Genomic DNA, 26,380 nt, shown 5'->3' with positions numbered 1-26,380 from the left:
TTATGCCATATCACAATTTAGCTCGAAAGATGTTGAAAGCAGCCCGTCGTGAATTGTCTTAAAGAGGGGACACGTTATAGGAAGTATTACATAAGTAAAGTGAATGTTGAGCATATTAAAAGCAGAAGTGTGACCTCAACCAAAATGAAATACGGTGAAGAAAATAAGTATTTGAACACCCTGCTATATTGCAAGCTCTCCCACTTAGAAATTATGGAGGGGTCTGAAATTTTCATCCTCGGTGCATGTCGACTGTGAGAGAGATAATCTAAAAAGAAAAATGCAAAAATCACAATGTATATTTTTTTTTTTAACGATAGCTGCAAATAAGTATTTGAATACTTGTCTATCAGCTAGAATTCTGACCCTCAAAGACGTGTTAGTCTGCCTTTAAAACCCCTCCATGTTTTATCCTGAATCAGATGAACCTGTGTGAGGTCGTTAGTTGCATGAAGACACCTGCCCACCCCATAAAATCAGTAAGACTCAAACTTGTAACATGTCCAAGACCAAAGAGCTGTCCAAAGACACCAGAGACAAAATCGTACAATTCCACATGGCTGGAAAGGGCTACATGGAAATTTCTGAGCAGCTTGGTGAAAAAAAGCTCCACTGTTGGAGCAATCATTAGAAAATGGAAGAAGCTAAACATGGCGGTCTCAATCGGAGTTGAGCCCCATGCAAGATATCACCTCACGGGGTCTCAATGATCCTTAGAAAGGTGAGGAATCAGCCCAGGACTACATGACAGGACTTGGTCAATGACCTGAAAAGAGCTCGGACCACCATTTCCAAGGTTTGTAATACACTACGATGTCATGGTTTGAAATCATGTATGGCACAGTAGGTTCCCTTGCTTAAACCAGCACATGTCAAGGCCCATCCTAAGTTTGCAATTACCATTTGGATGATACAGGGGAGTCATGGGAGAAAGTTTTGTGGTCAGATGATACCAAAATGTAACTTTTTGGTCAGAATTCCACCAACCATGTTTGGAGAAAGAACACCATCCCTACTGTGAAGCACGGGTGTGGTAGCATCATGCTTTTGGGGATGTTTTTCTGCACATGGGACAGGACAACTGCACTGTATAAAGGAGAGGATGACCGCGGTCATGTATTGTGATATTTTGGGGAACAACTTCTTTCCCTCAGTCAGAGCATTGAAGATGGGTCGTGGCTGGGTCTTTCAACATGACAATGACCCGCAGCATACAGCCAGGAAAACCAAGGAGTGGCTCAGTGAGAAGCATATGAAGGTTCTGACGTGGCCTGGCCGGTCTCCAGACCTAAACCCAAAAGAAAATCTTTGGAGGAAACTGAAACTCCGTGTTTCTTAGCGACAGCCCAGAAACCTGTCTGATCAAGAGAAGATCTGTATGGAGGAGTGGGACAAAATCCCTCCTGCAGTGTGTGCAAACCTGGATAACAACTACGGCAAACTTTACAAAATATGAACATTGGTTTTCTCCGTTGTTCAAATACTCATTTGCAGCTGTATGACACAAAAAAAATGTTAAAAAAATCATACATTGTGATTTCTGGATTTTTCTTTATAGATTATCTCTCCTACAGTGGACATGCACCAACGATGAGAATTTCAGAGCCATCCATGATTTGTAAGTGGGAGAACTTGCAATATAGCTGGGTGTTCAAATACTTATTTTCTTCACTGCAGATGATACGATTATTATGACCTAACATTGACATGGGGCGAAGGGGGTAAACGTGTGTGTGTGTGTATGAATTGTTCTCGATTGACAATCTGTATTATTACCTCATTCTTATTTTTGAAATATTGTCTTTAGATTGTGAAGGAGTGCCCAGTGTTGATGCCTTTCAATAAGCGTCCCGCTTACAGTAAAAGGGTGTACGTAATCTCGTGATAATCAGTCACATAGTTATCCCGTCACATCAAGCTGCACCTTCCTGATAGAGGATTTGAGTTGTTCATGTTGTCCGAGGTTACATGTCAAGGTACAGTAAGCTTTCCGTTCTCTTCTAGTTTATTTGACAACTGCAATCATACAAATATGTTTGATGATTATGGTTAATTATAATTTTTCCAGTAAATGATATGGTCTAACAAATTCCTTTGTCATCTACTACTGTACGAGAGATATGGGTATACTTTGCAACTGCTGAAATAAAGCTACATATTCATTTTAGTGCTTTATGATGTTTTTCTCAGATCGGTTCTATGCTTCCCGATCGTATCAGGCAACCATTAATAATAAATACAATGTATACGTAATAGTATTGCCCAGATGAGGTTTTTTTTTGGTCAAAAAACTAACTAACATCAATATTACAAAGGGCAGTTGTGAAATCTTGTTGGGTGTGAAACTTGCGAGTGTTCCGTTGTGTACCTAATGGATGTCCCGACCTATGAGCTCTCTTTTCAGAGTTTGCATAATGTTCATCTTTTGTTTCCTCTCTAGATCGAACATGACGTCAAGGTTGGGTTTAACCGTTCTGGTCTTGATTCTATCGAGGCTCGCTGTGGCCTTTGTCCCCATCGGGGGCGGGGCCTCCTCTCATATCAGTATTACAGGAACGGCCCTTTTGCAAAAAGTGACAGAAACGTGTCGAGCTGTGGCAGAGGCTGCTGGTCATGAGTTCGAACCCGCGGTAGGACCGAAGCTGAATTCAGCACACAGAAGACGTAACACAAGGAATCACACAGCTTCAAAAGATTTTGTTTGGTGGTTTGTTCCATGTCTTCATGAAAAAACACCGCAATCGCATGATACTACGCCCAGACTACGGTTTTATTGTATTACATCAACGAAGTCCACTCGTATAGATAATGTGTAACATGTACAACTTGTTCCAAACGAATTGAAACAGTGAGGATCATTTTCTTAACCCTTGCATTCCAATAAAAACATTTAGGTTTGACATCAAAAGATGAATATGAAGCAATAGCACATCTTTTTGTTCCATGTACAGGTATTTACATCGGAATTGGAACCACAACTTGAAAGATAGCATATTTGTAATAATACAATCCCTACACCAAAATTACAATCCCTTCACCATTCAAACATCTCTATCGACAAAAATGAAACTGTTGTGTTGAATGACGCAGAATAGTTGACAGAGATGGGAGGGAACAAATTACATTTACTCCGTTACATTGACTCAAGTAACATTTTGGAAAAATTGTACTTGTTAAAGTAGTTTTAGTAAAGCATGCTCTTTACTTTTATCTGAGTAATTATGCTAAGAAGAAACTACTTTAATTGATCAGTAATTGCGGGCACGATATAGTATCAGACTTTGGTTTTCGACTTCCACATCGGGTCCCATTGCTGCAATGAGATTTGATGATTCAAGAAAAGATTATATTCTGTGACAGCTAAACTTTTATAACTTACAGGGTTCTTCTCCAGGGGAGCTGGTCCAAGCTTGCCTTGGTCCAAGAGCTACAGGTCAGGTGTCAGGTGTGAAGTTTCACTCAGCTCTACAGGAGATTTATGCACAAAATGGGCTTGTCGATCGGAATTTTGTCAACAGGTGGGTTAGAGGAGATCCAGACAAACTGAAACAGAGAACTCTCATGACTTTTAATGGACCTTTCCGATGGCGACCTTAAGCTCCGCCCCCTTAGCCATGTCCCACAAACTTTCAAAATGGCAATTGAACATAACATGTTTGAAGTTGATTCTCTATCACATATTTCAGATAATATTGGGGTATGTTTTTTGCCAAATGCGTCAGACTTGTCCAAGAGAGTTCTACAGAGAGGTCTCAACTATTTCACGCAAGGGTATGTACACGGAATTGTGGACGGAGCAGGACGCAGTGTCAGAGTTACAGCGAAATGTTGGCGATCGATGCAAAAAAGTTCGACGCCTCACAAATTTCATATTGAAATCCAACAGGATAAAATAGTGGAATCGTACTGCGCATGTAAAGCAGGGTGAGTACTTTTTACTTGGAAAGATCATGAGTTATATCATTGTAGCCTTTATAAGTGAGTGGGTGTATTCATTTGACTTGGCTCGTAATGGAACCTAGTGCCCTGTCTTAAAAGTCTGATGTGACACAAATAGGCAAATAGACATTTCTCTTGCATGACATCACGCATTTAATATCATTAGCCCGACTTTTTGGCATAAAACATGACACACTTCATTCAGCAGGTCAGTGATACACTAACAAAGTGAAAGTTGTTCCCCTGCAATGTATAAAGCACTGATAATAATTAAATCAAACTCAGATAAGATATTTCTCCCTCACTTACCTTTGAACATACACCCTTGTGTTTGTTGATATTGTTCATATTTAGCTGTACGTGCGCTCTTCCGTAAGCCTTAATCCACGGTACACACTTCGTCAACTGTGTTTTAGGCTTTGGAAAATGAATCAACCGGGTCCCTTGTAACCTAGCAGAATATCTTTCATCAGAATTTCACGTTCCCCAAGTGCATCTGAGGACCATTTTCTTTGTAACATTAACTTTTCCATGCGCACGCTACTGACAACCAGTATTGCTTGTGGGACAACATGGCGGCGAGAGGGGCGTTAAGACAATGCGGCTATCTTATTGGCTATTATTGTACGAGTGATTGATAGGTCGGAAAGGTCCATTGTACTGTTGGCTGCGAAACGGATTAACGTGGTCCATATCCTTTCAGTGCACCACATCATTTCAATTCTGAGGCCTTTTTAGAGGGACGTAGTCTCATTACAAATGGTGTGACCTCTATCAAGGCTAATGTTCGGATTGGGAACTTCAAGGCTGCCCGAGAAACACTGGGTCGAATACTTCATACACTACAGGTGAGGGAGGGCAGTGGAATACAGAAGGCAATTGTGTGTGTGTTTTACATGGTTAAGAATTTCAAATAACGATCTGAAAGAGAAAATAAAAAGTATATAATAAAATTATCTGATACTCAATATTATTATTTTTTTTATGTTCTAACAGGACTTCTATAGCCACAGCAACTGGGTGGAGTTGGGTTACACAGACCCGTATGTCGCTCTCATACGTCCTGACCTTCCTTTAGAAAATCTTGCAGGTGTGTGTGTGTGTGCATGTGTGCGTATGTCTGTGTACTCATAATGATTACATAATGCATACAAATTGTGTAATATTCCTTCTTGAAGGAGAATACTACTGGCCTTATGGTGTAGAATGTTGTAAATGATTAAGTGAAGGGTTGTTTGTTCCATCCATCCATCCATCCATCCATCCATCCATCCAATTTCTGAGCCGCTTATCCTCACAAGGTTCGCAGGAGTGTTGGAGCCAATCTCACCCGTCATCGGGCAGGAGGCAGGGTACACCATTAACTGGTTACCAGCCAATTGCAGGGCACATGGAGACAGACAAAAGTTGCAGTCACAATCACACCTAAAAGCAATTTAGTCTCCAATTAATGCAAGTTTTGGGGATGTTGGAGGAAACCAGAGTGCCCGGAGAAAACCCAAACAGGCGCTTTCCTCCCACATCACAAAAACATGTGTGGTAGGTTGATTGAAGATTCTAAACTGCCCGTAGTTGTGAATGTGAGTGCAAATGGTTGTTTACACTGAATCTGCCCTGTGATTGGCTGGCGACCAGTCCAAGGGGAATCTTGCCAGAAGATAGGTGGGATAGACTGCAGCATGTCCGCGAGGAATGGAAAATTGATGGAAGGATGGATATTATTAGAAAAATATGTGTCAGGGGTCTACGAGAGAGAGAGAGAGAGAGAGAGAGAGAGAGAGAGAGAGAGAGAGAGAGAGAAAGAGAGAGAGAGAGAGAGAGAAAGTGTGGGAATGTTTAAAAATAGCAGGTAACAAAGTTTTGTACTTGTTTGGCACTAATGCTACTTTGAACACATATTTAGGGGGACTAAAGTATATAATCTGTTCCTTTTCTGTAGACATTGATACTGCCACCTGTAGTGACTGTGCCACAGGAACATGTCCCAACCCAATTCTTCAAAATATCCTGAAAGAGAAGAAACTAACTTCTGGCTATATGGGAATTCTTTCTGCTGGCAAGCCCCAAGGTATCAATATCAGTCATCAAACATTTTTCATCTTCAACCCAAACTCTTTATATCTACTTTGATTTAAAAGGTCCTGTAATTTGGCTTTAAAATAACACCGGAAAAGGCCCCTCTCACACCCACATCTGTTTGAGCCAGTTTTGTATCTGCCTTGTATGTACAGTATTTGGCTAAGATCACCTCCTTTCCTCTTGATTGGTTGCTTCTATGTAGAAGACCCAACACTCACCACTTGTGAGATTTTTAACATTGTTTTACTTCAAGTACTGAATGATTTTCTACTCACAACCTTGTTCAGGGTTGGAGTGTGCTGAAACCTTTCTCAAATTACAACTGACTTTGAGTGAGAGGCACAGCACAATCAATCTCAGGGCAGATACATTACAGAAAGTATTCACAAGTTGAGTCTTCAATTAACCTTTTTTTTTTCGGTGGGTGGGCAGTTCTAAAAACACCTTCAATTTGTTAACCATTTTTTATAATCCTCTTCACACCACAGACAAATTTGGTTTCCGTTTGTGCCCTGCAATTGCACTTTGACCCCTGATAAAACTATTATGTTGATTCAGATCCGGCAGGGAAGAATAGTAGCCTGCCGGCCAACGTTGACGTGACATAATCACTATATTGACTTTTGCTACACCTCTTGTGAGTATTTTTAAATAGGCCAGAAAAACTTTTTTTTTATAAGAAATGCATAAAATGTGTATATAATATATAGTTGAATTACTAATCATGCATATCATATATAATGTTTGCTTTTGAGTTTGAAAAAAAATCACAACGGTGTATTCATCTCCAGCAAACATTTGAAGGATTTTGTGTCAAGACCGACTCATTATTTTGACGAAAGTACTCGCAGCTGAATAAAAAGAGCCTGACAGCATCAAGCATCTGTCACCCCCATTTTTCACCCAGTGGCTTGCAATGCTGCCCATGTGCCAAACAATAATGATCACGGTTTAAAAAGTTCTACCTTTGTTTCATTGTAACTTCTCATTTGTTTACTCAGCCACAGAATAGTACCCTACAAATGTTTCGTGCCACAATGTCATTTTAGGAAAAGAATACACGGTAAGGCGGATATAAATAGCAGGATTGTGACAAAAACAAAATAAAATAACATTTGTGGAGTGACAGCCCATAGACCCGGGCCAAACCCTGATCAGCTACATCTACATCCTTAAATACTTAAGACAGATTCACCTCTTTATGCTGTTTGTTAAGCAAATAAATCTGTTAACTTTTCAACTGAATTGTACCATTATTTTTTTTTAACCATGCAGAAACCTATCGAAAATAACTTGACATTTTAAAGGCAATGCCCTTTTACATCTATCATAGCTGAAGACTCACTGAGAATGCCTTCAGTTCAGCAAATAAACAAAGGAATGGATGAATGAATGGACAAGGTGATGGATGTTTTCCTTCATTATTAGAGTGAATTGTAATCAGAACTCATCCAAGTAGGACTTAATACCAGATGAGTTGCTTGACATTCAAGTCATGATCACCATCTATCTTTTTTCCCAGATCAGATTAATCCTAGTTAAGAGAGAGCCAGCAGCATCATGTTTTTCGCATTCTGCCAGGTAAATGTAGCCACGGAGGTGAAGCTGATCTCACCAGCGCAGTAGTTCCCCGAGGAGGAATCAGTAAGGATGAGCGTCGCTCTGACAATTTGGCCTTCCACAATGCCGCTGTAAATGCAGCCACAGTCGCCAGCCTCCAACTTCTGGAGGACATCCGCTTGACGACAGGAAATAATGATTTCCTCAGGTGAAAAGACAAGAAAAAGCAAACAGTGGCTCTTTTTTTTTTGCGGTGCAAGCAACTCAAGATATGCTGCGCTGTCTTTTTGTGTGTAACACATGGATAATGGAATCTTTTGACGATTTAGTTTGATTTTTGTTGCTTTGTCCACTTTCCTCTGCACAGATTGATGGCGATCACTCGTTCCTCTGTTGTGTGTTTTGTTATTGACAATACTGGCAGTATGTCAGATGACATTGAAGCGGCCAGAAAAACTGTGTACAAAATCATTGACAGCAAAAAAGGAACGCAGGATGAACCGTCAGAATATATTTTGGTAACCTTCAATGACCCATGTAAGAAAGCTTCACATTGTTTAAAGTCAATAAACCCCTTGTTGTCTAACATTTTATTATTTGGAATCATGGTTTAATATTAGTGTGTTGTTACAAATATATAAACTGGAATTAATTAAACAATTTTGCTCGATGTAGATTTTGGACCATTATTCAGAACAACAGATGCTGATAAAATGAAAAAAGAAATTTCAAAGATAAAAGCAACAGGAGGCGATGACCCCCCCGAAATGTGCTTGTCAGGACTTCAGGTAGTAAAGTCGAATTACATGTTTAAAGGGTGAGTTAAAATGAAGCGTTAAAAGAGTACATGCAGTATATGAAACGCATTCCGCAACTAAGCAAGCAAGCCAACTGGTCCTTTTTGCTCTCACCAGTTGGCTCTCACCGGTTCTCCGCCCTCCTCCCACATCTACGTCTTCACAGACGCCACAGCTAAAGACATCCACCTGAAAAACACCATTGTGGCCCTCATCAGAAGCACCAAGTCAACGGTGAATTCTGACATTCAGTTGTACCTCCTAAAAATGTTTTATTCTCACAAGTGAGATCACTTTACCTGATTTTGGCAGGTATCGTTCTACATCACCAAGAACATTGGAAGACGCCGCCGTTCTGTCAGGGCTGGTTCCTTCAATGACTACAGGGAACTGGCTCAGGCTTCAGGAGGTCAGGCCATACAGGTGTCCAAGGGTCAGTTGCCTCAGGCCACAACCGTCATCCTTGATACCTCCACTTCAGCTTTGGTAAGGCTGTATTAACATCTACGAACAACTTTCTGCTCCGGTTGTTTTACGTAATCAGTGAAATCTCTGAATTACAAAGATTCACCTTTTTGCTCTGCTTATCTCAGGTGACAGTTTTTCATAGAGCAATGGATCCTGGGAAGACAGCAACCTTCCCTTTTATGCTGGATGAATCTCTACAAAACGTCACAATCTACATCACAGGAACTTCCATAACATTCACACTAACCAACCCTGCAGGTATAAAGTGCAGAGGCGGCTCTGCTATATCCTGCCTGCGTGGGTTTTCTCCAGGCACTCCGGTTCCTCCCACATCCCCAAAACATGCATTCATTGGAGACTCTAAATTGCCCCTAGGTGTGATTGTGAGTGCGACTGTTGTCTGTCACTATGTGCCCTTCGATTGGCTGGCAACCAGTTCAGGGTGAACCGCGCCTCCTGCCCGATGACAGCTGGGATAGGCTCCAGCACTCCCTTGATCCTTGTGAGGATAAGCGGCTCAGCAAATGGATGGATGGATATTTTTTTGCTGATTATATTAAATTGTCTCACAGATAAAACTCTAATAGTGCATTTTTGTACATTACGTTTGTATGTATATTCCAGGTGTGACTCAAAGTAATACTGAGACCACTGGTGCGCTGGCATTCATTCAGACAGTCGGCAACCTGAGAAGAATTCTTCTCAATGTAGACAAACAAGCGGGCTCCTGGAAAATCTCCATTAACTCCAGACATCCATACACGGTTAAAGTCACAGGTCAGTAATATTATATTAACGAGTCATCAATAGGAAATAGTTATGAAACATATATACACATGCCCTGCGATTGACTGGTGACGAGTTCAGGGTGTAGTCCACCTTTTGCCTAAAGTCAGCAGCGCCCCGCGACCCCACCCAGGATAAGGTTGCATAAAGCTATTTTTATTATTTTGTTATTGGACCATAACAAAACCTCCCTATTTCGTGGGATAAAGTGTTGCGCTCCAATGAACATAATTCCAAAAGGTATTTCTCTCTCACACACACACAAAACAGAACAGAACAGAAGAGAAAAGAAACTTATTCTGGTGTGTATTGGTACTTATTGTGGGTCTGTCGTGTTTCAGGCCAAAGTACTATTACCTTTATCTACGACTTTGTGGAGAGCTTCAAGGGACCTCACCCAGGTTATGCAGTGCTCAGCGGGCTTCCACAGGCTGGTAAATACGTGCAGTCAATCACAGAATTACAATGATAAAGGCAGAAACATGATTTAATCATATGGAAACAACCATATATTTAGTATTTTGTCATTTTTTTTTTTAAATGTGTGGCAGCTAACACAGCTTAATATACCATTAATGACTGACTTACTGTCCAGTGTAAAGAAAGGATCGTTATTTTCCTGTACTTATATTAACAAAATCACATCAAATTTATGTTAATATGTTAAGAACATATTAAAATAGAAATCCTATCAGTAATATGTGTAATGTTTCATCATAGGTTATTGTCCAAATCAGGGATGAATACATCTGAATTTAGCCGCTGAAAGTCCTTTCTTTTGTTTTCCTCCACCAGGCCACCCAGCCACCTTGATCCTCTCTATAATGGGAAGAAAAGGTCCCTCCTCCCTCACTGTAGAAAACGTTGGCCTTGTGGTGTCCAACACTGGAGCTGAAAGTAACGGTACAATAACTGACATGGGCAACGGAGACGCCTTGGTGACAGTTGATGCAGTCCCTGCTGGGGAGTTTGTGGTCATCCTGAAAGGAACTGACAAGGTGTCAAGCAGTGCATTTCAGAGGCAATCCACCACTCTGTTGTCTGTCTCCAAAGTGAACATCCAGGTCTGCACTTCAGCGACCAGACATTGTACAGATACTGCTAAGTATTGATAAACTGTTGACTCCTGAATTATAGGCTATGGTGGACAAGAGTCTGGAGCCTGGGGAAGGCTTCAACCTTCCGTTCAGTGTTATGACTCAAGGTCCAGGCGGTAGATTCACAATCAGTGCAAGGAATGACAAGAACTTCTCAATGTCATATCCAAAGAGGTGAGATTTTGACCGAAATCTGAATGTTGTTATCAAAACTGCAATATCACAAAACTAAAGGATGGAATTCTTTGCTGATGCTTTAATGAAGGCAGTCATAATACAGTAGCTATGAGTGGTCTGCTAATAAAACAACAAACTACATAAAGTTCACTGTACAATAGAAGTTCTATGGTCGGACATCATCCATTCCAACATGTTAGTCCACGTCTAACTTCTTAGAAACTATGTTGTCCATAGGAATATGAACTAGTCCCAACACATAATTAAAATACACCGCTCATTTGCTCATTCTAGTACCACAAGAGACATGACAACGGAATATAAAATCAAAACATTCTGTGACAAGGCATGATGCGTACGGGTGGCCCTGGTGTCCAGGACCTCATAGGTTGCTGCATATTTTCTTCTTCTTACTTTATCAATGTGTCCTGCAAGTCACATTATTTCAGAGTTCATACTGGTCCGTCTTTTGGTCTGCTACACGGTTAACATGACGCCCATCATTAAGGACAGATTTTCTTTTTAAATATAAAGAACCACAAGACAGTCAATAATTTCTGCACTCAGATGAGTCAAGCATCAAAGCAACGAGAATTACAATGTCAAATTAAATGTGTTTATATCATTTATGCAGCTGTTAATGGCCTCTTGTGCTTATCCAAACTTCGCACCACATTGACGTGAGCACAATGTTGCTTTCATTTGCTTTCTCGTTGGTATGACAGGATCCTACATGCTGCTTGATTTGACTATTTCTGTGCATTTATTTTTGTTGTTCATACGTGTACATTTTCAGGAAATGTCATCTTCTAAATTCCTGTGATTCATCTCATGCCATTTGAAATGTATTAAATATTTATTCCATATTATAATGAACAATTTCAGCAAGAATCACAAAGGTTGACGCTTATAATTTGTTTCCATGGGTACCACATACAATGATGTGGTTACATTAAAAAGCTGAAAATAGAACGAAATCCCTCACATGAATCCAATATGTTCTATCATTCATTTTAAGTGAATTTCTCCATCTTCTCTTGACAGTCTTAGCCTGACAACTGGAACATATAGCAATGGAACTGTGACCATTACGCCGCCATCTGACACAACATCAGGAACTGATGTAACTTTGACTTTGGAAGCTAAATCACTCAATGGTGTTGACTCCAATTATGCCGTCCTGAGATTATCTGTTGTTACGAAGGTAATCAAACAATTTCTACCTCACGCACCAAGGCTTTCATTACTTTAAGTAATTCTATGGATCTAAAATATTCCATCGTTACATTTAATACAAAACAATATATTTTCTGTTTTTCCTTTGTCCTCAGATTACCGATTTTGTCCAGCCTGTGTGTGAAGTCGTAAGCGTGTCGGCTGATGACTGCCCCCAAGATGTGTCTCAGTGTACATTTTTCAAGTGGGAGTTATCCGCCAACCTCACTGATGGAAACGGATCAGGAATAGCGGCCATTTCCCTTCGTCAAGGCGATGGAACTCTGTCATACACCTCTCTAAGCGCAGCTAGTATCCAGGCGAGCTACAACGCCTCCTGCTGTTCTCAAATTGTTGAGTTTGTAGCTATTGATGAAGTCGGCAACCTTGGCAAATGTTATCACTCTATTGTACGATCTGCTGGCCACGCGGCATTAAGCTCGTCAGCCCTTTTGTGGTTGTGTCTCTTGGTGTCTGCTTGGATTGTGAAAAGCTGAAGTGCATGACTCTGGTTTCTCTAATTGTATTCATCAAATATTAGACAAAATGGCTGAACTTATGGAAAGAAACAAAAATCACCATTTTGTTATACACTGCATGCGCATTGGACATAATAATCAATAAATCTGGAGATAATTGATGCAAAAAGTTTTTTTTCATTCTTAAAACAGTTCATAAAAAAACAGCACAATACTGTATAAGCCCAATGAATCACATTTATGTATACTGGATAAAATATTACCACAACAGTTCTATCTTGAAGAGTGCTAATAAAGCCCATATTCTATGAAATAAGAGATCAATACTTACATCTTTAAATCATAATAATTCTGTCAAAAGTCCCTTGTCATTACCGTGGTGGAAGAATAATAAAAAAATAACCTTTTGTGAGGGTACCTTATACTCTCTTGTGCAGATAATTTTCTCGTCTACAGTAGTCTTCCAAATATGAATCCTTTAGGTGGAATTCTTTCATATCTACAAATTTGTAAATTTACCAGTTGCTAAGCTGTACCATGTTCTTTGACTAAAATGTGACATTTATTTTGTGGTTTTGGTGCCGAGATGCAACAATGTTGAACAGCTCGACACCCAATTCCCAATTTATAAAACACTGTCATAAACTTCCTAACCAGTTTACTTAAAGTAAGTCCAAGTTCAATGATTTGACTAGGTTGAGTATGTTTTAGATTACTGCACCTTCAGTACAATTTACTATTAGCACACAATTAACTTACTAATTTAACTTATTTAAACTATGCAAACTATTAAATAGCATTATTCAAAACATTTTGCATTGTACAAAAGTGCTTGAAAGGTAATACAGTACTAATTCAACACTCAGCAAAGAGAATGCCAAAAGACCGAGATTTGTTATGCAAAATTTACTTTGGAAGGGAAGACGATAGAAAAAATGAAATACACCTGGTTCCTTATTTTATAACTACCATAAATAAAACTAATAAATGTAGTAAAATAACTGGACAGGACAATTTCTTTTCATTTTACACATCACCGATATCAGTTATTTTTGTAATCAAAAAGGCAATCACAAAAAAAAAAAAAAGTATTTACGAGTCTCATGCCTTCAAACTCAATTTTTTTTCCCCCAGTTTCATGCATAACATAGGTCAAAGAGGGTCTACTACATGGTTTGATCTCGGTCTGTCCAGTTTTTAATTGTATTCATTAGCCCTTGAAAAGCCAAAACCAGGAATTCTATCCATTCAGCCAATATCTGAGCCGCTTAACCCCAAAAGGGTCGTGGGAATGGTGGTGGCTATCTCAGCTATCTTCAGGTCAAGCCACCCAATTGCAGGACGCGCAGAAACAAACAACCATTCGCACTCACAATCACATTTCAGGGCAATTTTGAGTATCCAAGGAATGCACGTTTTTGGATGTGGGAGGAAACCGAATTGCCCGGAGAAAACCCACATAGGCACGTGGAGAACATGCTAACTCCACACAGGCAGGGCTGGGATTTGAACCCCAGTCCTCAGAAGTGTGAGGCAGAAGTCCAATGTGCTGCCCCAGGAAAACTAGCCAATCGTTTTGAAGTGTTATTGTGATGGAGTTATTTTCATTATTCAAGTACATTGCCCACTTCATGCCTGGTACGCACCCACTTAACTGCAACTCGTGACGCTGTGTCGCGGTACTCAGTCTGCATCAAGAGTATTACTACGGTCACACACAATCTTCTGGAGTTATTGTGCAAAAACATGGAGGGAAAAATTGATCATCACTGTTTGTGTGCACCTAGGATATATTGATAACTTCTGCTACCAATACTGCGGCTGTTAGAAAAAAGAGAAGGCCTAGAGAATTGTGACCAAGGAAGGAGGTGTATTTAATAAGTAATTGTTTCCAGCAGTCGGATGTGCTTTAACATCAACCATTCTCGCAATAGCATTAGCCACACTTTTACACTCTCACTCTGTTCTTTCTCTCTCTCGCTCACGCACACTATTAAGAAATATAATCATCGATCAATGGTGAGATATGGCCTACTACCAATCACATTTTTTTCATATTGAAATTAAGGACAGTGATCCAATAAAAGGAAAGCTCATTTACTTAGCAAATAACGAGAAATCCAGATATTTTATCCACCAGGTGTTTTGGACTGAAATAGCCCTTAAAAAAAAGGGCATTTACAACCCAAATTATCTTGCAAAGATAATAAAAGCTCAAATATGATCAAATAAATAAATACATACGTACAAACATATATACACACGAAATCGGTGTGGCATGGGACCTTGAAAGAAGCTAACTTGCAGGGTCTCTCTCTCATTTGACCTTATGTACATTTTTAACATGCTTTTTCAGGTGTCCAGACTGTGTAAAGTGTTTGGGGCAGTGTGGACAAGAATGTGGTTTCTCCCCAGTATGGATATACTTGTGTCTTTTCATATTGTTGTAGTCTAAAAATCCTTTCCCACAAAATGGGCACCAGTGTCTTTTCTCCCCATTATGCCACCGAAGATGCACATTGAGTTCAACTTTCCTGGTAAACTTTTTTTCACATAGATGACAGAGAAATGGTTTCTCCCCTGTATGGATTCGCGTGTGGGCCTCTACATCTCGCTTTGTGAAAAATGCCTTGTTGCAGATCTGGCACGCAAAGGGCTTGACTTTCCCATGTACCATCTGGAGATGTTTGGTGAGGCCAAAGCCATAGACAAAACCCTTCCCACACTGGTGACAGATATGGATCCTACCATTGCGATGCACTCTGCCGTGTCGTTTCAGACCCTTGGAGTCAGGGAAGCTCTTTCCACAGAGTGTGCAAGAGAATGGTCTGTGACCGGTGTGGAGACTGACATGGCTTTCAAGAGCAGCGTTGCTGCTGAGAATACGGCCACATTCCCCACACTGGTTCTTCAGCAGCCGCTCACCAATGACTGCTAGAGGCTGCAGTGGTGATACGATAGGCGGGCTTTTGACAGAAAGATTTGGGGGAGATACTACTGAACGATTCCGAGATCGTGTCTGTCTCTGAACAGGTGAAACTGATAACCTCGTTTCTCTGAATGAGGTTGCTTCGCTGGCTCGCGTTTTAGGGGTAGTCAGCACTAGCTGAGGAGTATATTTATTTCCAATTTCATCACCGGTATTGTGCTGTATTACTTGCTTTTTATTTTTTAATTTAGTTAGCCTGATGTTAGTTACATTTGTAGCTTTTGCTGCTTTGGATAACTGCTTTGCGTTTTGTACCTTTACATTATTTTCTGAAACAGTACACGTTTGGTTCAATCTAGATTTCTTAGCAGCACTTTCTACAGCATCACTTGAACTTGCAGTATTTTTAGCCAGTTTGGGCCACGCAGCACTTGCAGCAACAGTTTTCCCAAATAACGAATTAGATTTTCTTTTCATGTTTTTGGTGGTAGGCTCTTCTTCAGCAAAGCTGCAACTCCTGAGAGATTCACAGTAAGGCATTATAGGGCTGGAAACATTTTTAATCATACTGCACTCATTCTGACTGACCGGAGGTAATTGGAACTTTTTGGGGCATGGAGAATCTCTACTTAATCTCGTTTTGGGTGGAGGTGAAGGAGAAGGGGATTTTTTTGTATGGGACGACTGATCCCGATGACAATGTAATCGGGTCTTTTTATTACTAGCATTTTCCTTAGCAGACAAACACCCCTTCGGACCGCCAGGTGGAAATTTAGTCTTTAGAGGGGTGGTGGTAACTCGAGTTCTACTTGACCTGAGACACACGGTCATGGCTTTTAACTTATTTTGGCTATTTCCATTTTTATTTGTGCTCAGCTTTCTGGAGATCACAGCAGAGATTGTTTGTGTAAGAGATTTATCTATACTTAAACTTGATGTGGGACTTTGACAAGACTCTCCTGACTTTTCAGAGACAGCATCAGTGGGACATGGGTTGAATGGAAAACTACTTGGCGGGGATAATTTCTTATTTTTCATGTCAGTTGTATCGGTGGTTGAGTTTGACTGTGGATGGATAGTAAATTCACATGTTTTGCTTGCACTATCTTGAGCAATTAAGGGACTTTTAGAGTTTATTAGAATGTGTTCAATAGTATCTCCCATTTTTATAGTGTCAGAATTCAATGCATGTTCATTTGGGTTGATATGGCTGACATTTATTTCATCTTGTCCCATTGACGGGATAATTAAAGTGCCGTCTGTAGTGTTTTTTGGAGATGGACTGGACTTACTTACAGCTAGGTTTTGAGGGGTAACAGAAACAGGCTCAAATGCAGTCCTACTTTCAGTTGACCAGATATTGGTACTTTCGTGGGTCCCGGGACTTTCTTGGAAAAAGTCAGTGTCTGATAGCATCCCTGTGGGACTCACGGAATTGGCTGAATTTGTACAAACATGAATAAGGTCATTGGTGGACTCTTGTTCAGGAGTACTATTGTTCTGTAATCTTTGTCTCTCAGTGGGATGGTGTTGGTCTGTCAGTGGTTCTGGGGTTGTTTTTATTCTTTTTGTTTGAGAGTCCATTTTGAACTGACATCGCAGACAGGCAACAATGGAATTTTTCGGAGACTTCCTCCCGCCAATGGTACTGGTGGCTTTACACACGCTTTGGACATCTGTAGACTCAATTGTTAAAACCTACGATACAAGAAAAATGACATTTTACGCATGTTTATTTTATCATAATGAATAAATTAATCAATCAATCAATTACAGTGTTAACAATAATGGGTTGATTTTAAAGATAAAATTTGTATTAGGGTGGCAACTTCTACATTACCTTTTGGGTATCTTGGACAACAGGTGACACTGCCAGCTGTGCAAGGAACTGAGTTTTTGTCAATTGTAAATGAGGTTCAGATATGTCCTTGGTGATGGAGGGTAGCTGTAAAGGGTTAGGATAATCATTTTGTGAACCACAATTCTGCTCTGCATTGTTGATAATATTCTCATCCAGAGGTAAAGGAGTTTCATGTGCTCGATGAGATTCAGCTGAATACGCAGCCGTCGGAAAATCAACTGCTGAATTCGCCAAGACTGGTTTGGACACATTGGAATGTGTAAAGGGTGACAAACAAGTGGCTCGCTCTTCTATAAATCCTGAGTATGATGATGACTTCTTTGATATCGAAGAGAAATTTACAGTTTCAGCAACGGAAGTTTCTTTGAAACTGGGAAACATGCTGGTTGATATCAAAGACAGCTCCACTGGACAGGACGTTGCTTTTGATGCATGGTCATTGACCAAGGATGAGGTTCTGTGTACTGGGACAACTTCAGATTCCCTTCTGTGAGAAAGCAGTTCTGAAACCAAAACTGATTTTCTGGACAATGCCAGATGTGGCACCTCTATTAGTTTGACTGATGGGGCTCGTGGAAAACAGTCCATTTCTACACTCTTACTTGATGATGCTGATATTTGATGCCCAGGAGTTATTTGAATATTTTCATAAATGCTGATTGGCTGCAATGAACATTCAAGTTTTGGGGATGACAATGCGGACAAAATAATTGGTTTTGATACAGCTGGCAGTGGTATTTCCTTTTCATCTTTTATCATTTGAGCAAACCTGTGTGATGATGGCACAGTGAGATGTGGTCCAACTGAATTCTGATCAGTCGCCGCAACTAGTGTCTCAGACAGTTGTGGTTGCCCTGCCACAACGGCTGTACCTCTGGGAATTATAATTTTTATTTGTTTTTGTGGTATTGGACCTGTCCTTTGTATTGTTGGGTCGGACATGACAAGGGGAGCAGCTGTTGTGAATGTAACTTCATTTTTTCCATGAGAAATTTCTGAAGACGAAGAGGTGGACTTACCATGGGTGCCAGCAACTGTTGACACAACAGCTGAAATCTGGTTTGGAGACAGTGGGGTAATCGTGCATGGTGGATGAGTGGATGGTGATTTAGACGAAAAGATTTTATTTGGGACAGGGTCTGAGACCATCAGTGTCTCTAATGGCTCATGTGATTTGCTTGCTGGAGCAGTGAGCAATGATGTAGATGTAATCATATTAGAAGTCTGAACACCATGTTGATGGGGCACTGTTGGAACTCTAATGTGTGTCTGAGAATTTCTGGATTCTGTTGAAAAGGTGAAAAAAAGTTTCTTGTTTGGTAACACCTCTTCTGCATCGTCACTTAGTGGAGACTGCAATGCCGATGCTTGGGGAGGTAATGAAGATTGGACCACAGACGGTAAGGCAACAGAGAAAGTACACTGGTCTTGGGCTGTTGCCTTTTCTTGAAGGGAGGTATCATTCTTTGTGGACTGATCCATTGCTTCAACGAGTAGCACTGCATCTTGAAGCGCAACAGAGGTGCTGCTTTCCCTGAGCTGATGTGAGCTTGATTGTAGTGATAAAGCCATCCGGTTGTTTAACAACTTTGATGCAGATGGAATGTCAGGATGGGCATGAAGCAAAGCTTCTTTCATGTCTAGGCAGGTATGTTCAGAAACAGAAGGCAAACCTAGTTCTGACAAAGATAATACTGAAACAATATGAGGTCCATTGTTATGCTCCTCTATGTCTTCTGATGCTGTGCTTGCTCTCTTTTCCAATGATGGCAAAACAATAACAACAGCTTTTTGTGGCTTATCTGGAGAGACATCTACAATCCAACATGAAGACGTGACCTCTTTGCAATTGGAAGGTGACTTCCTCACTTCAAAATGTGATGGACCAACAGCACCAGTTGAAGATACCAAAGGTGGGGTCATTGGGGTCTTTTGCAGGCATTTCAATTTTTCTGAGGGCTGTTTTCTGTCATTTCTGTTATCTTCTGTCAAGCCACATTTCATTTGCTCTCCTAATAGTTTATCCAGTCGTGTTGACTCAACTTTCTGCTCCACTGGAAGGTGAACACCAGTGTTTAGCTCCATAGTGACATATGCTTGTTCATGTACTGGCATTTCCTCATTTGATGGTTGCTGAATTTTAACCTTTGATGCCCCCAAGGGCTCTTTCATCAGACTAGAACATGTTTGGGACCCCAATTTAGTTAATATTTGATCACCACTGGGTGCTACCTCCATGTTATTACTTATTCTAACAACTGAATATAGATAATTTACTGGCTCTATTAACTGATTCTGTGCCTCATATACATTGTGATCCTCTTCCAGGACTCTGGCCACTTCAGTCTCGTGTTTTTCTTTGATGTCCCTCTTTAAACATTGCTGGTCAAACTCTGGGGCTTCGGTTTCATTCCCACAAGCAGAGTATGGTGGTGAATCTAAGAAAAGTAAATTGACAACTTCTAAACATTTTTTCAAGTATAATATAGCAATGTATGTTTTAACTTCAGTCAGTTTTAAGTTCTCACCTGCAACTTCACAAAATGTGTTGCTGCTAACTATGAAGGGTTCAGAATCCTTTAAAATAAACAGAAGAAAGAAGAATGAGACAATTTTAAAGCAACTAACTTTGAACACAAGATAAATTAGAGAAGGGACGAGAAGAAGGCTTATTACTTCTGAGTAGTCATGCAAGAAATATTCTTGTCCTCCATTAACAGAAAGGGTTAGAAAAGGTACAGATAGAGCTCTTCTTCATTATATAACACTAGCTTAAAAAATAATTTAGGCGGTACTCAGGCTTTTAAAAAGCAGCAACACAATCATTGCCACGGATGATGAAAGGATAAGGGATGGGCATTGGAAAATGTTCTCAATAGATTAACAATGAAGTTACTAATTTTCAACAAGCACAGTAATGCACAAAAACTTTATTAGAAATTGTACCTAAATCCATTTAGAAAAAAAGACTGTTCTAAAAGATCAGGTGGAAATGTATTGTAGTTAAAAATAATTAATACAGCTGAAGTACACAAATGTACTATACTGATTTAAAACAAAAAGCTCAGGCTAGAAGCTATTGTATTATGTAGAGGTTGAACATTTAATTGTGGCACTAGTACCATATTTTGGGAACCATTGTGCTAGGAGTGACCCCAACAGTAAATAACTCGCCCTATCAGTGTCCATCTTCACTCAGTGCTCTCTCTTGCTAGAAAACACGGGCAAACGGACAAAAATGCACAACACACAGTTCTACGACGCGAGCAGAATTGGAAACAGAATGAAGTAATCAATCAAGATAAAGATAAACCCAATAAAAAACATTAAATATCCCTTAACAGAACCAACATCTGACTGCATAATCACTTTACAAGTGAACAACTTGGACACTGTAGGTAATATTTAGTTTAAAAAGTGAGTGTCATTACTTAAATGTAGTTTCTGCTGGACAATCTTCTCTTATAACTGTTGTTCTTTCATATAAGGTATTTTACAAATGTAAAAGAAAAGACTTTCCAAACATCCAGAGGTCGTGTTTCGAAGGTGGATAAAATGAAATGCACTGTACAGAAGTGTACTGATGGCTAGTGTGATATGCAGATGTACGCAGATAGTTCGAACTCCAAAAATGTTATCTACTCAAGAGCATATTTAAGAACTGAAACTTGAGTTTTACATTTTTTGTGTCCCTCAAAAGATATTCATATATTTTGAATTTTAACATCGCTGCCAAGGGGGCATACTCACCTCGTGGTCTGAAAGCGAAAGCGTCAGCTTTGAATTTTTATATTTTGCAACATCATAGTCGTGGTCCTTCAGGAGCGTGTACCCAAAGTCTTCTTGATTAGAGTGTTCATGTTGTTCATCTGTGCTTTGCCCGACTGGATGCACTTCCAGCAAAGGATAGCCTGGAAGAATGTCTGCAAACAAACACACAAACTGAAATTAGCTTCATGAAATGTATTTGTCAAATCGCAATACAAGTATTGTGCAATATGTTTGATATGCCAGCAACATTCTCATATGCCCTTCAGTTACAAAGTGACATGAGTCACGCACACATTTCACTGCAATTAAGATGCAATAGGATCACATAACTGGCATTATTTTATAAGTCGCAGTAGGATAGGATGCAATGCAAAGAATATTGAGGTGTTGTTGTAATAATAATTATATATATATATATATATATAATATGTATAATATAATAATAATAATGTTGTAAAAAAAAAGCTTGCTTATAATTTATTGTGACCACCGCTTATACTTTTATAAAACATTTACAAATGAGGAACAAAACAACATCTAGCAAAATAAGTCACAAAATGTCTGCCACAAATGATTGTCACTTGGTTTATAGCACCACGGAAGATTTTATTTTACCCATTGACGAGGCATCTCCGCCTTGCCTTTTTCTTTCTTGATGAAATGAAAATGTACTGACACTTATCGCAATTTTTCAGGAAGAGAATCACTATCCATCCATTTATCCATTTTCTGAGCCCCTTATCCTGACAAGGGTCATGGGAGCTGGAGCCAATCCCAGCTATGATCAGGCAGGAGGCAGGGTACACCCTGAACTGGTTGCCACCCCATTGCAGGGCACACAGAGACAGACAACAGTCGCACTCACAATCACACCTAGGGGCAACTTAGAGTCTCCAGTTAATGTATGTTTTTGGGATGTGGGAGGAAACCGGATTGCCTGAAGAAGGCCCACGCAGGCACGGGGAGAACATGCCAACTCCACACAGGCGGCCCAGGATTTGAACCCAGGTCCTCAGAACTGTGAATCCAATGCTCTACAGCTGCTCCACCGCACCATCCATTCTCGTTTCTCTTTGTGCTACTGTTAAACTGTCCGTGTTTGGGTAACTACCATCTACATTGAGTGACCCGTGTCATTTTTTTGTTGGGATACACAGGCAATTTCCTGGACAACAACAACAACAAAAAAAAACCTGGACGTTTATTGAGCTCCACAGCAACCATTCATTGTTAGGCTGTTAAACTCCCGAGAAGCTTGCTCTGAGTCGGCCCATTAGTTTGAGAGCGAGATTTTGAGTTGCTTGCCTCTGAGCCACATGACTGAATCATATCTGCTGATTTTGTGAATGAGGACTTTCATGTGGTTCCTCCTTTCCCTCCTTCTCGTATGAACCCATTCGATTGTCTTCTTTTCAAGACCATATGAATACTCAATGTAAAATAGCACACTGTTAAAGCAACCTACACAATTACATCCGAGGCAATATACTTGTATATTGCTCACCCCTATGAATGAAAATAATTTTGATGTTCTAGCTGTTACGTTCATGTGAGTGTGTCGCAGTACATGACAACAAATGTAAGGTATAACACCGATTGGATGGCATGGTGGAACAACTGGTTTGAGCATTGGCCTCACAGTTCTTAGGACCGGGGTTCAAATCCTGGGCCGCCTTTGTGGAGTTTGCACGTTTTTCCCGTGCCTGCGTGGGTTTCCTTCAGGCACTCCGGTCTCCAGCTACATCCCAAAAGGACGTGTTAATTGAAGGCTCTAAATTGCCCATAGGTGTGATTGTGAGTGGGACTGTTGATTGTCTCAATGTCCCCTGTGATTGGCTGGCAACTGGTTCAAGACATACCCCGCCTCCTGCCTGATGTTGGTTGGGATAGGCTCTAGCATTCCCGTGACCCAGGTGAGGATAAGTGACTGAGAACAGCAACTTCAAAAAAGTGGTGTTTGCAAACTCAAGTAAGTTAAAGTAACTTAAAATATTACAAACTTCTACACTTCATAGTATAGTAGTCGTTTTTCTAAGGTGGCTATGGACTACATCCTGTTATTGTGTTTTTCTTTTTTATTTTCTTAAAAGTTTTCATTTTGGGGGAGGAGGAAATGCCTGACAGCAACAACATAAAATATGACTCCGGCTGCTGAAAAAAAACACTCAATACATCACCATTTTTCTAGATAATTACGTTTACAAAGGTGCCGTAGACATTAAATTTTCACCAGGTATAAAATAATCCATAAATACAAAGAAAGTACAATAAATGAAATGGAAAAAACTATTCAATGTGGCAAAAGGTAGGTGAAAAAATTGCATGGAAAGCCAAGACAACACCGAAAACCAATCAGCAATCCAAGAGCAATCCAGCCCTTGTCAGTCCAAATGAAAATTAGAAGGTTCAGACCTAATTGATGGCCTAAAAAATTGTCTCATTCCCAAGGTGTGAGTCAAGGCATATCTCATGATATGTAAGAGCAAAGAGTTGCTTCAAGACCATTCAAAAATAGTTTTGTCAAAACATAATGGCATTGGTGACAGACATATATATATATATATATATATATATATATATATATATATATATATATATATATATATATATATATATAAGCTTCTGAATATTTCAGTAAGCACGGTTTGGGCCAAAATATGTAAGTGGAAAGTGGAACTAAATTTGCCTAGATGAGGTACTCCTTGTAAGATTTCTGACAGGAGTGCAAAAAACAATCAGAAGTGTCGCTCAAGAACCAAGGACTACCTGTGGAGAGCTTCAAAAAGACCTGGAATTAGCAGGTATTGTTGTCACAAGGAAAACAGCGAGTAATGCACTCCACCCCCGCGGCCTGGTATGGAGATGCAACAAGAAAGACCCCATTGCCAAAAAATAATGTCAAAGCTGGTTAAAAGTAGAATTTACACTGTTCTGATCAGCTTCATCAGTATCAGACGATAATTAGTATTTTATCAGAAACATCTTTGCTTTGCCAAGTATGTCAAAAACACACAAGGAATTAGTTGTCGGTATTTGGAGCTACTCTAGTATGAAGCAATAAAACGTTATGTAGCCAAGTAAACTCGTGCTTGCACTAACAGTTGTCTGTAAACATGCCGGCATAATCTCAAAACATGCTCTACAGTTTTGGTGTGTGTGAAGTAAATTAATCAAAATAAAGTTACAGTGGTACCTTAACTTACAAAATTAATCCGTTCCGTAAATCGTTTCGTAATGTGAATTTTTCACAAGTAGAAGTGCATTTTACTTGTAAATAGCGTAATACGTTCCAAGCCCACTGACCATCCCCCCACTGCCTGCCAAAAATTAGCATTCAAAGTACATTATGTAGAGAATAATTAAAGATGTGTGTTTATTTACATTTGGCGTTGGCTGATTATGCGAAGAGAAGGCGGAGTGAGTGATAAGCAAAAAAAAAAAAAAAAAAAAAAAAACACTGATGGAATGGCCAAGGCAATCACGTGATTTGAATCCAACTGAGAATCTCTGGAAATAACTGAAACTCAATTCCCATAAAAAAGCCCATGGAAGCATCAAGATTTGAAGACTCCTCGTGTGTAAGAATGGGCCAATAATTACACCTGAGCGATGCATGCGACTAGTTTCTCCATGCAGAAGCCATCTTGAACCTGTCATTGCATACAGTGGCTTTTGTCCAAACTGTAGTATTAAATGAATACCAGTTGGCATGTTCAATACTTTTTCCCCCCAGAGAAACTGCTAATTTTCCTCATAATTTAGCTTCTGATTTTATTTGTTCTACTTTCTTTGTATGTAGGGATTACTTGAGATTTCCCAATATCTGGTCATCTTTTCATGTCAACAGCACCTTTGGAAATATAATTAGCATGAAAAATGGTGATGTGTTAGAGACTTATTTCAGCTGCTGTCAATATGCCACTCTTTAGAGTAGTAGTTTTTTCCCCCAACAGCAGATATACAGTGAATTTGGTCCCCACTTATGTCACACCAAGACAGTGGGGATAGTGGGTGGGACTGGGGTTGAGTTGGGAGATGAAAAGGGGGAGCTCTAAAAGCAATTAGATATTTACCAATTGCTTTTAAATGGATCAATAAAATTGGAAATTACTGCCAGTTTCATTTTCTTGAGCACCTATATACAACAAACCAAGTCAACTTGTTAGTGAAACGTGGATCATTCAGAGCACCTAGATTCTTTAAACCACGGCAGTCAAACTCTTTATTGCACGCCACCGCCACATTGGAGTGACGGTTTCTCTCAGAGGATCATTAAACCATATCAATGTTTCATCGCTTCGTCATATTATTACAAAGCACAAGTTGGTGGATAACTAGATTCGAAATTAGATTTCAAGTACAACATTTTGTTCAGTTCCTTCAGTCATATGTATATAATTATATGAACCGTAAAAAGGGCTGCCCTCGATCGCCATGACACGAAGCTTGCTAAGCTTGTTACCTATCAGAGCTGCCATTGCATAATTTACCGTACAAAATGACACACGCACAAACTAACTTGGAGGGAAATTGTGACAGCGGCTCTAATGACGAGCGGATATTTTAAGAATTGTGTTCGCATTGATATGTTTGTGGTGGACTTTTATATAGTTCGAACGTAATGTGAGCTGTTGTCATCTGGATTGGCGCTTGTTAGTCTCCACGCGGCAAGAAGTACATATCTACTTACACTGTTGGGGGGGGGGGGGACTTGTACCTCATTAGGTTTAGTAGTAACATGGAAGATTCGGTCACATTTCAAGACGCATAAAAGTGTCAAAACTCACCACATTGAACGGCTGTGTCGAACATCTTCGGACCACCACTTTGTCGGGACACACGGGTCGCCCGCGTTTTCACATCCTCCATTTGCCTGCATGTTCTTTTCAGCGCCTCGTTCTCTATCTTGACTTTAGTCAATTCAGCCTTTAATTCCTCAACCATTGTTTCAAAAAGTTTGGTAGTTTCGGCGATAGTATTCCTCATGACACTCTCCATGAAGGAGGTGTACTTCGTTTGAAAATCGCCCGTTGACATCGTGTTATCTTACTTTTTTTTTGGCGTGAATTTCGAATTGCAGGGTCCACTTTTAAGCGTATTTCCCGAAAGGTAATTCGAAATGTCGCTTGACGACCGTCATCAACATGGCTTCCGTATCCGTCGCCGCTTTGTGTGTAACGCATATCGACAGTACGTCTCTGTCGACAACAAACGCGCATGCG

The 26,380-nt window shown here is 40.0% G+C and overlaps 2 protein-coding genes across 2 annotated transcripts; one reads left to right on the top strand and one right to left on the bottom strand.

Annotated features, from left to right (window-relative positions):
- Positions 1-1,929: 1,929 nt before the first annotated feature.
- On the top strand, positions 1,930-14,537 carry vwa11 (von Willebrand factor A domain containing 11). Its single transcript, XM_061829154.1, has 18 exons — positions 1,930-1,976; positions 2,441-2,630; positions 3,382-3,518; positions 4,643-4,787; positions 4,936-5,029; positions 5,879-6,007; positions 7,600-7,786; positions 7,946-8,115; positions 8,254-8,366; positions 8,493-8,609; positions 8,688-8,861; positions 8,969-9,101; positions 9,468-9,620; positions 9,971-10,063; positions 10,425-10,693; positions 10,767-10,900; positions 11,948-12,107; positions 12,235-14,537. Exons 1-18 carry the CDS (start codon positions 1,969-1,971, stop codon positions 12,613-12,615), a joined length of 2,787 nt encoding a protein of 928 aa, XP_061685138.1. The 5' UTR covers positions 1,930-1,968; the 3' UTR covers positions 12,616-14,537.
- Positions 14,538-14,673: 136 nt separating this feature from the next.
- Positions 14,674-26,333, bottom strand: LOC133505735 (uncharacterized). Its single transcript, XM_061829153.1, has 5 exons — positions 25,946-26,333; positions 21,138-21,310; positions 19,916-19,964; positions 17,367-19,825; positions 14,674-17,224 (listed from the first exon to the last, which is right to left on the bottom strand). The coding sequence occupies exons 1-5, from the start codon at positions 26,193-26,195 to the stop codon at positions 14,915-14,917; spliced, it is 5,241 nt and encodes a 1,746-aa protein (XP_061685137.1). The 5' UTR covers positions 26,196-26,333; the 3' UTR covers positions 14,674-14,914.
- Positions 26,334-26,380: the final 47 nt, after the last annotated feature.

Source organism: Syngnathoides biaculeatus, chromosome 9 (assembly GCF_019802595.1).
Source record: "Syngnathoides biaculeatus isolate LvHL_M chromosome 9, ASM1980259v1, whole genome shotgun sequence".
NCBI classification, from domain to species: Eukaryota; Metazoa; Chordata; class Actinopteri; order Syngnathiformes; family Syngnathidae; genus Syngnathoides; species Syngnathoides biaculeatus.
This window is presented reverse-complemented; position numbering and strand designations above follow the sequence as displayed.

What these genes read in the sequence shown, in the direction of transcription:
- vwa11 (XM_061829154.1), top strand. An exon ending in GTCATGAGTTCGAACCCGCG is followed by an intron (nt 2,631 to 3,381) that starts GTAGGACCGAAG and finishes TATAACTTACAG; the next exon opens with GGTTCTTCTCCAGGGGAGCT. An exon ending in TGTGCTTGTCAGGACTTCAG is followed by an intron (nt 8,367 to 8,492) that starts GTAGTAAAGTCG and finishes TGCTCTCACCAG; the next exon opens with TTGGCTCTCACCGGTTCTCC.
- LOC133505735 (XM_061829153.1), bottom strand. Translation starts at nt 26,195, where the DNA reads ATGTCAACGGGCGATTTTCAAACGAAGTACACCTCCTTCATGGAGAGT. An exon ending in CACATTTTGTGAAGTTGCAG is followed by an intron (nt 19,826 to 19,915) that starts GTGAGAACTTAA and finishes TACTTTTCTTAG; the next exon opens with ATTCACCACCATACTCTGCT. An exon ending in TTGTCCAAGATACCCAAAAG is followed by an intron (nt 17,225 to 17,366) that starts GTAATGTAGAAG and finishes CTTGTATCGTAG; the next exon opens with GTTTTAACAATTGAGTCTAC.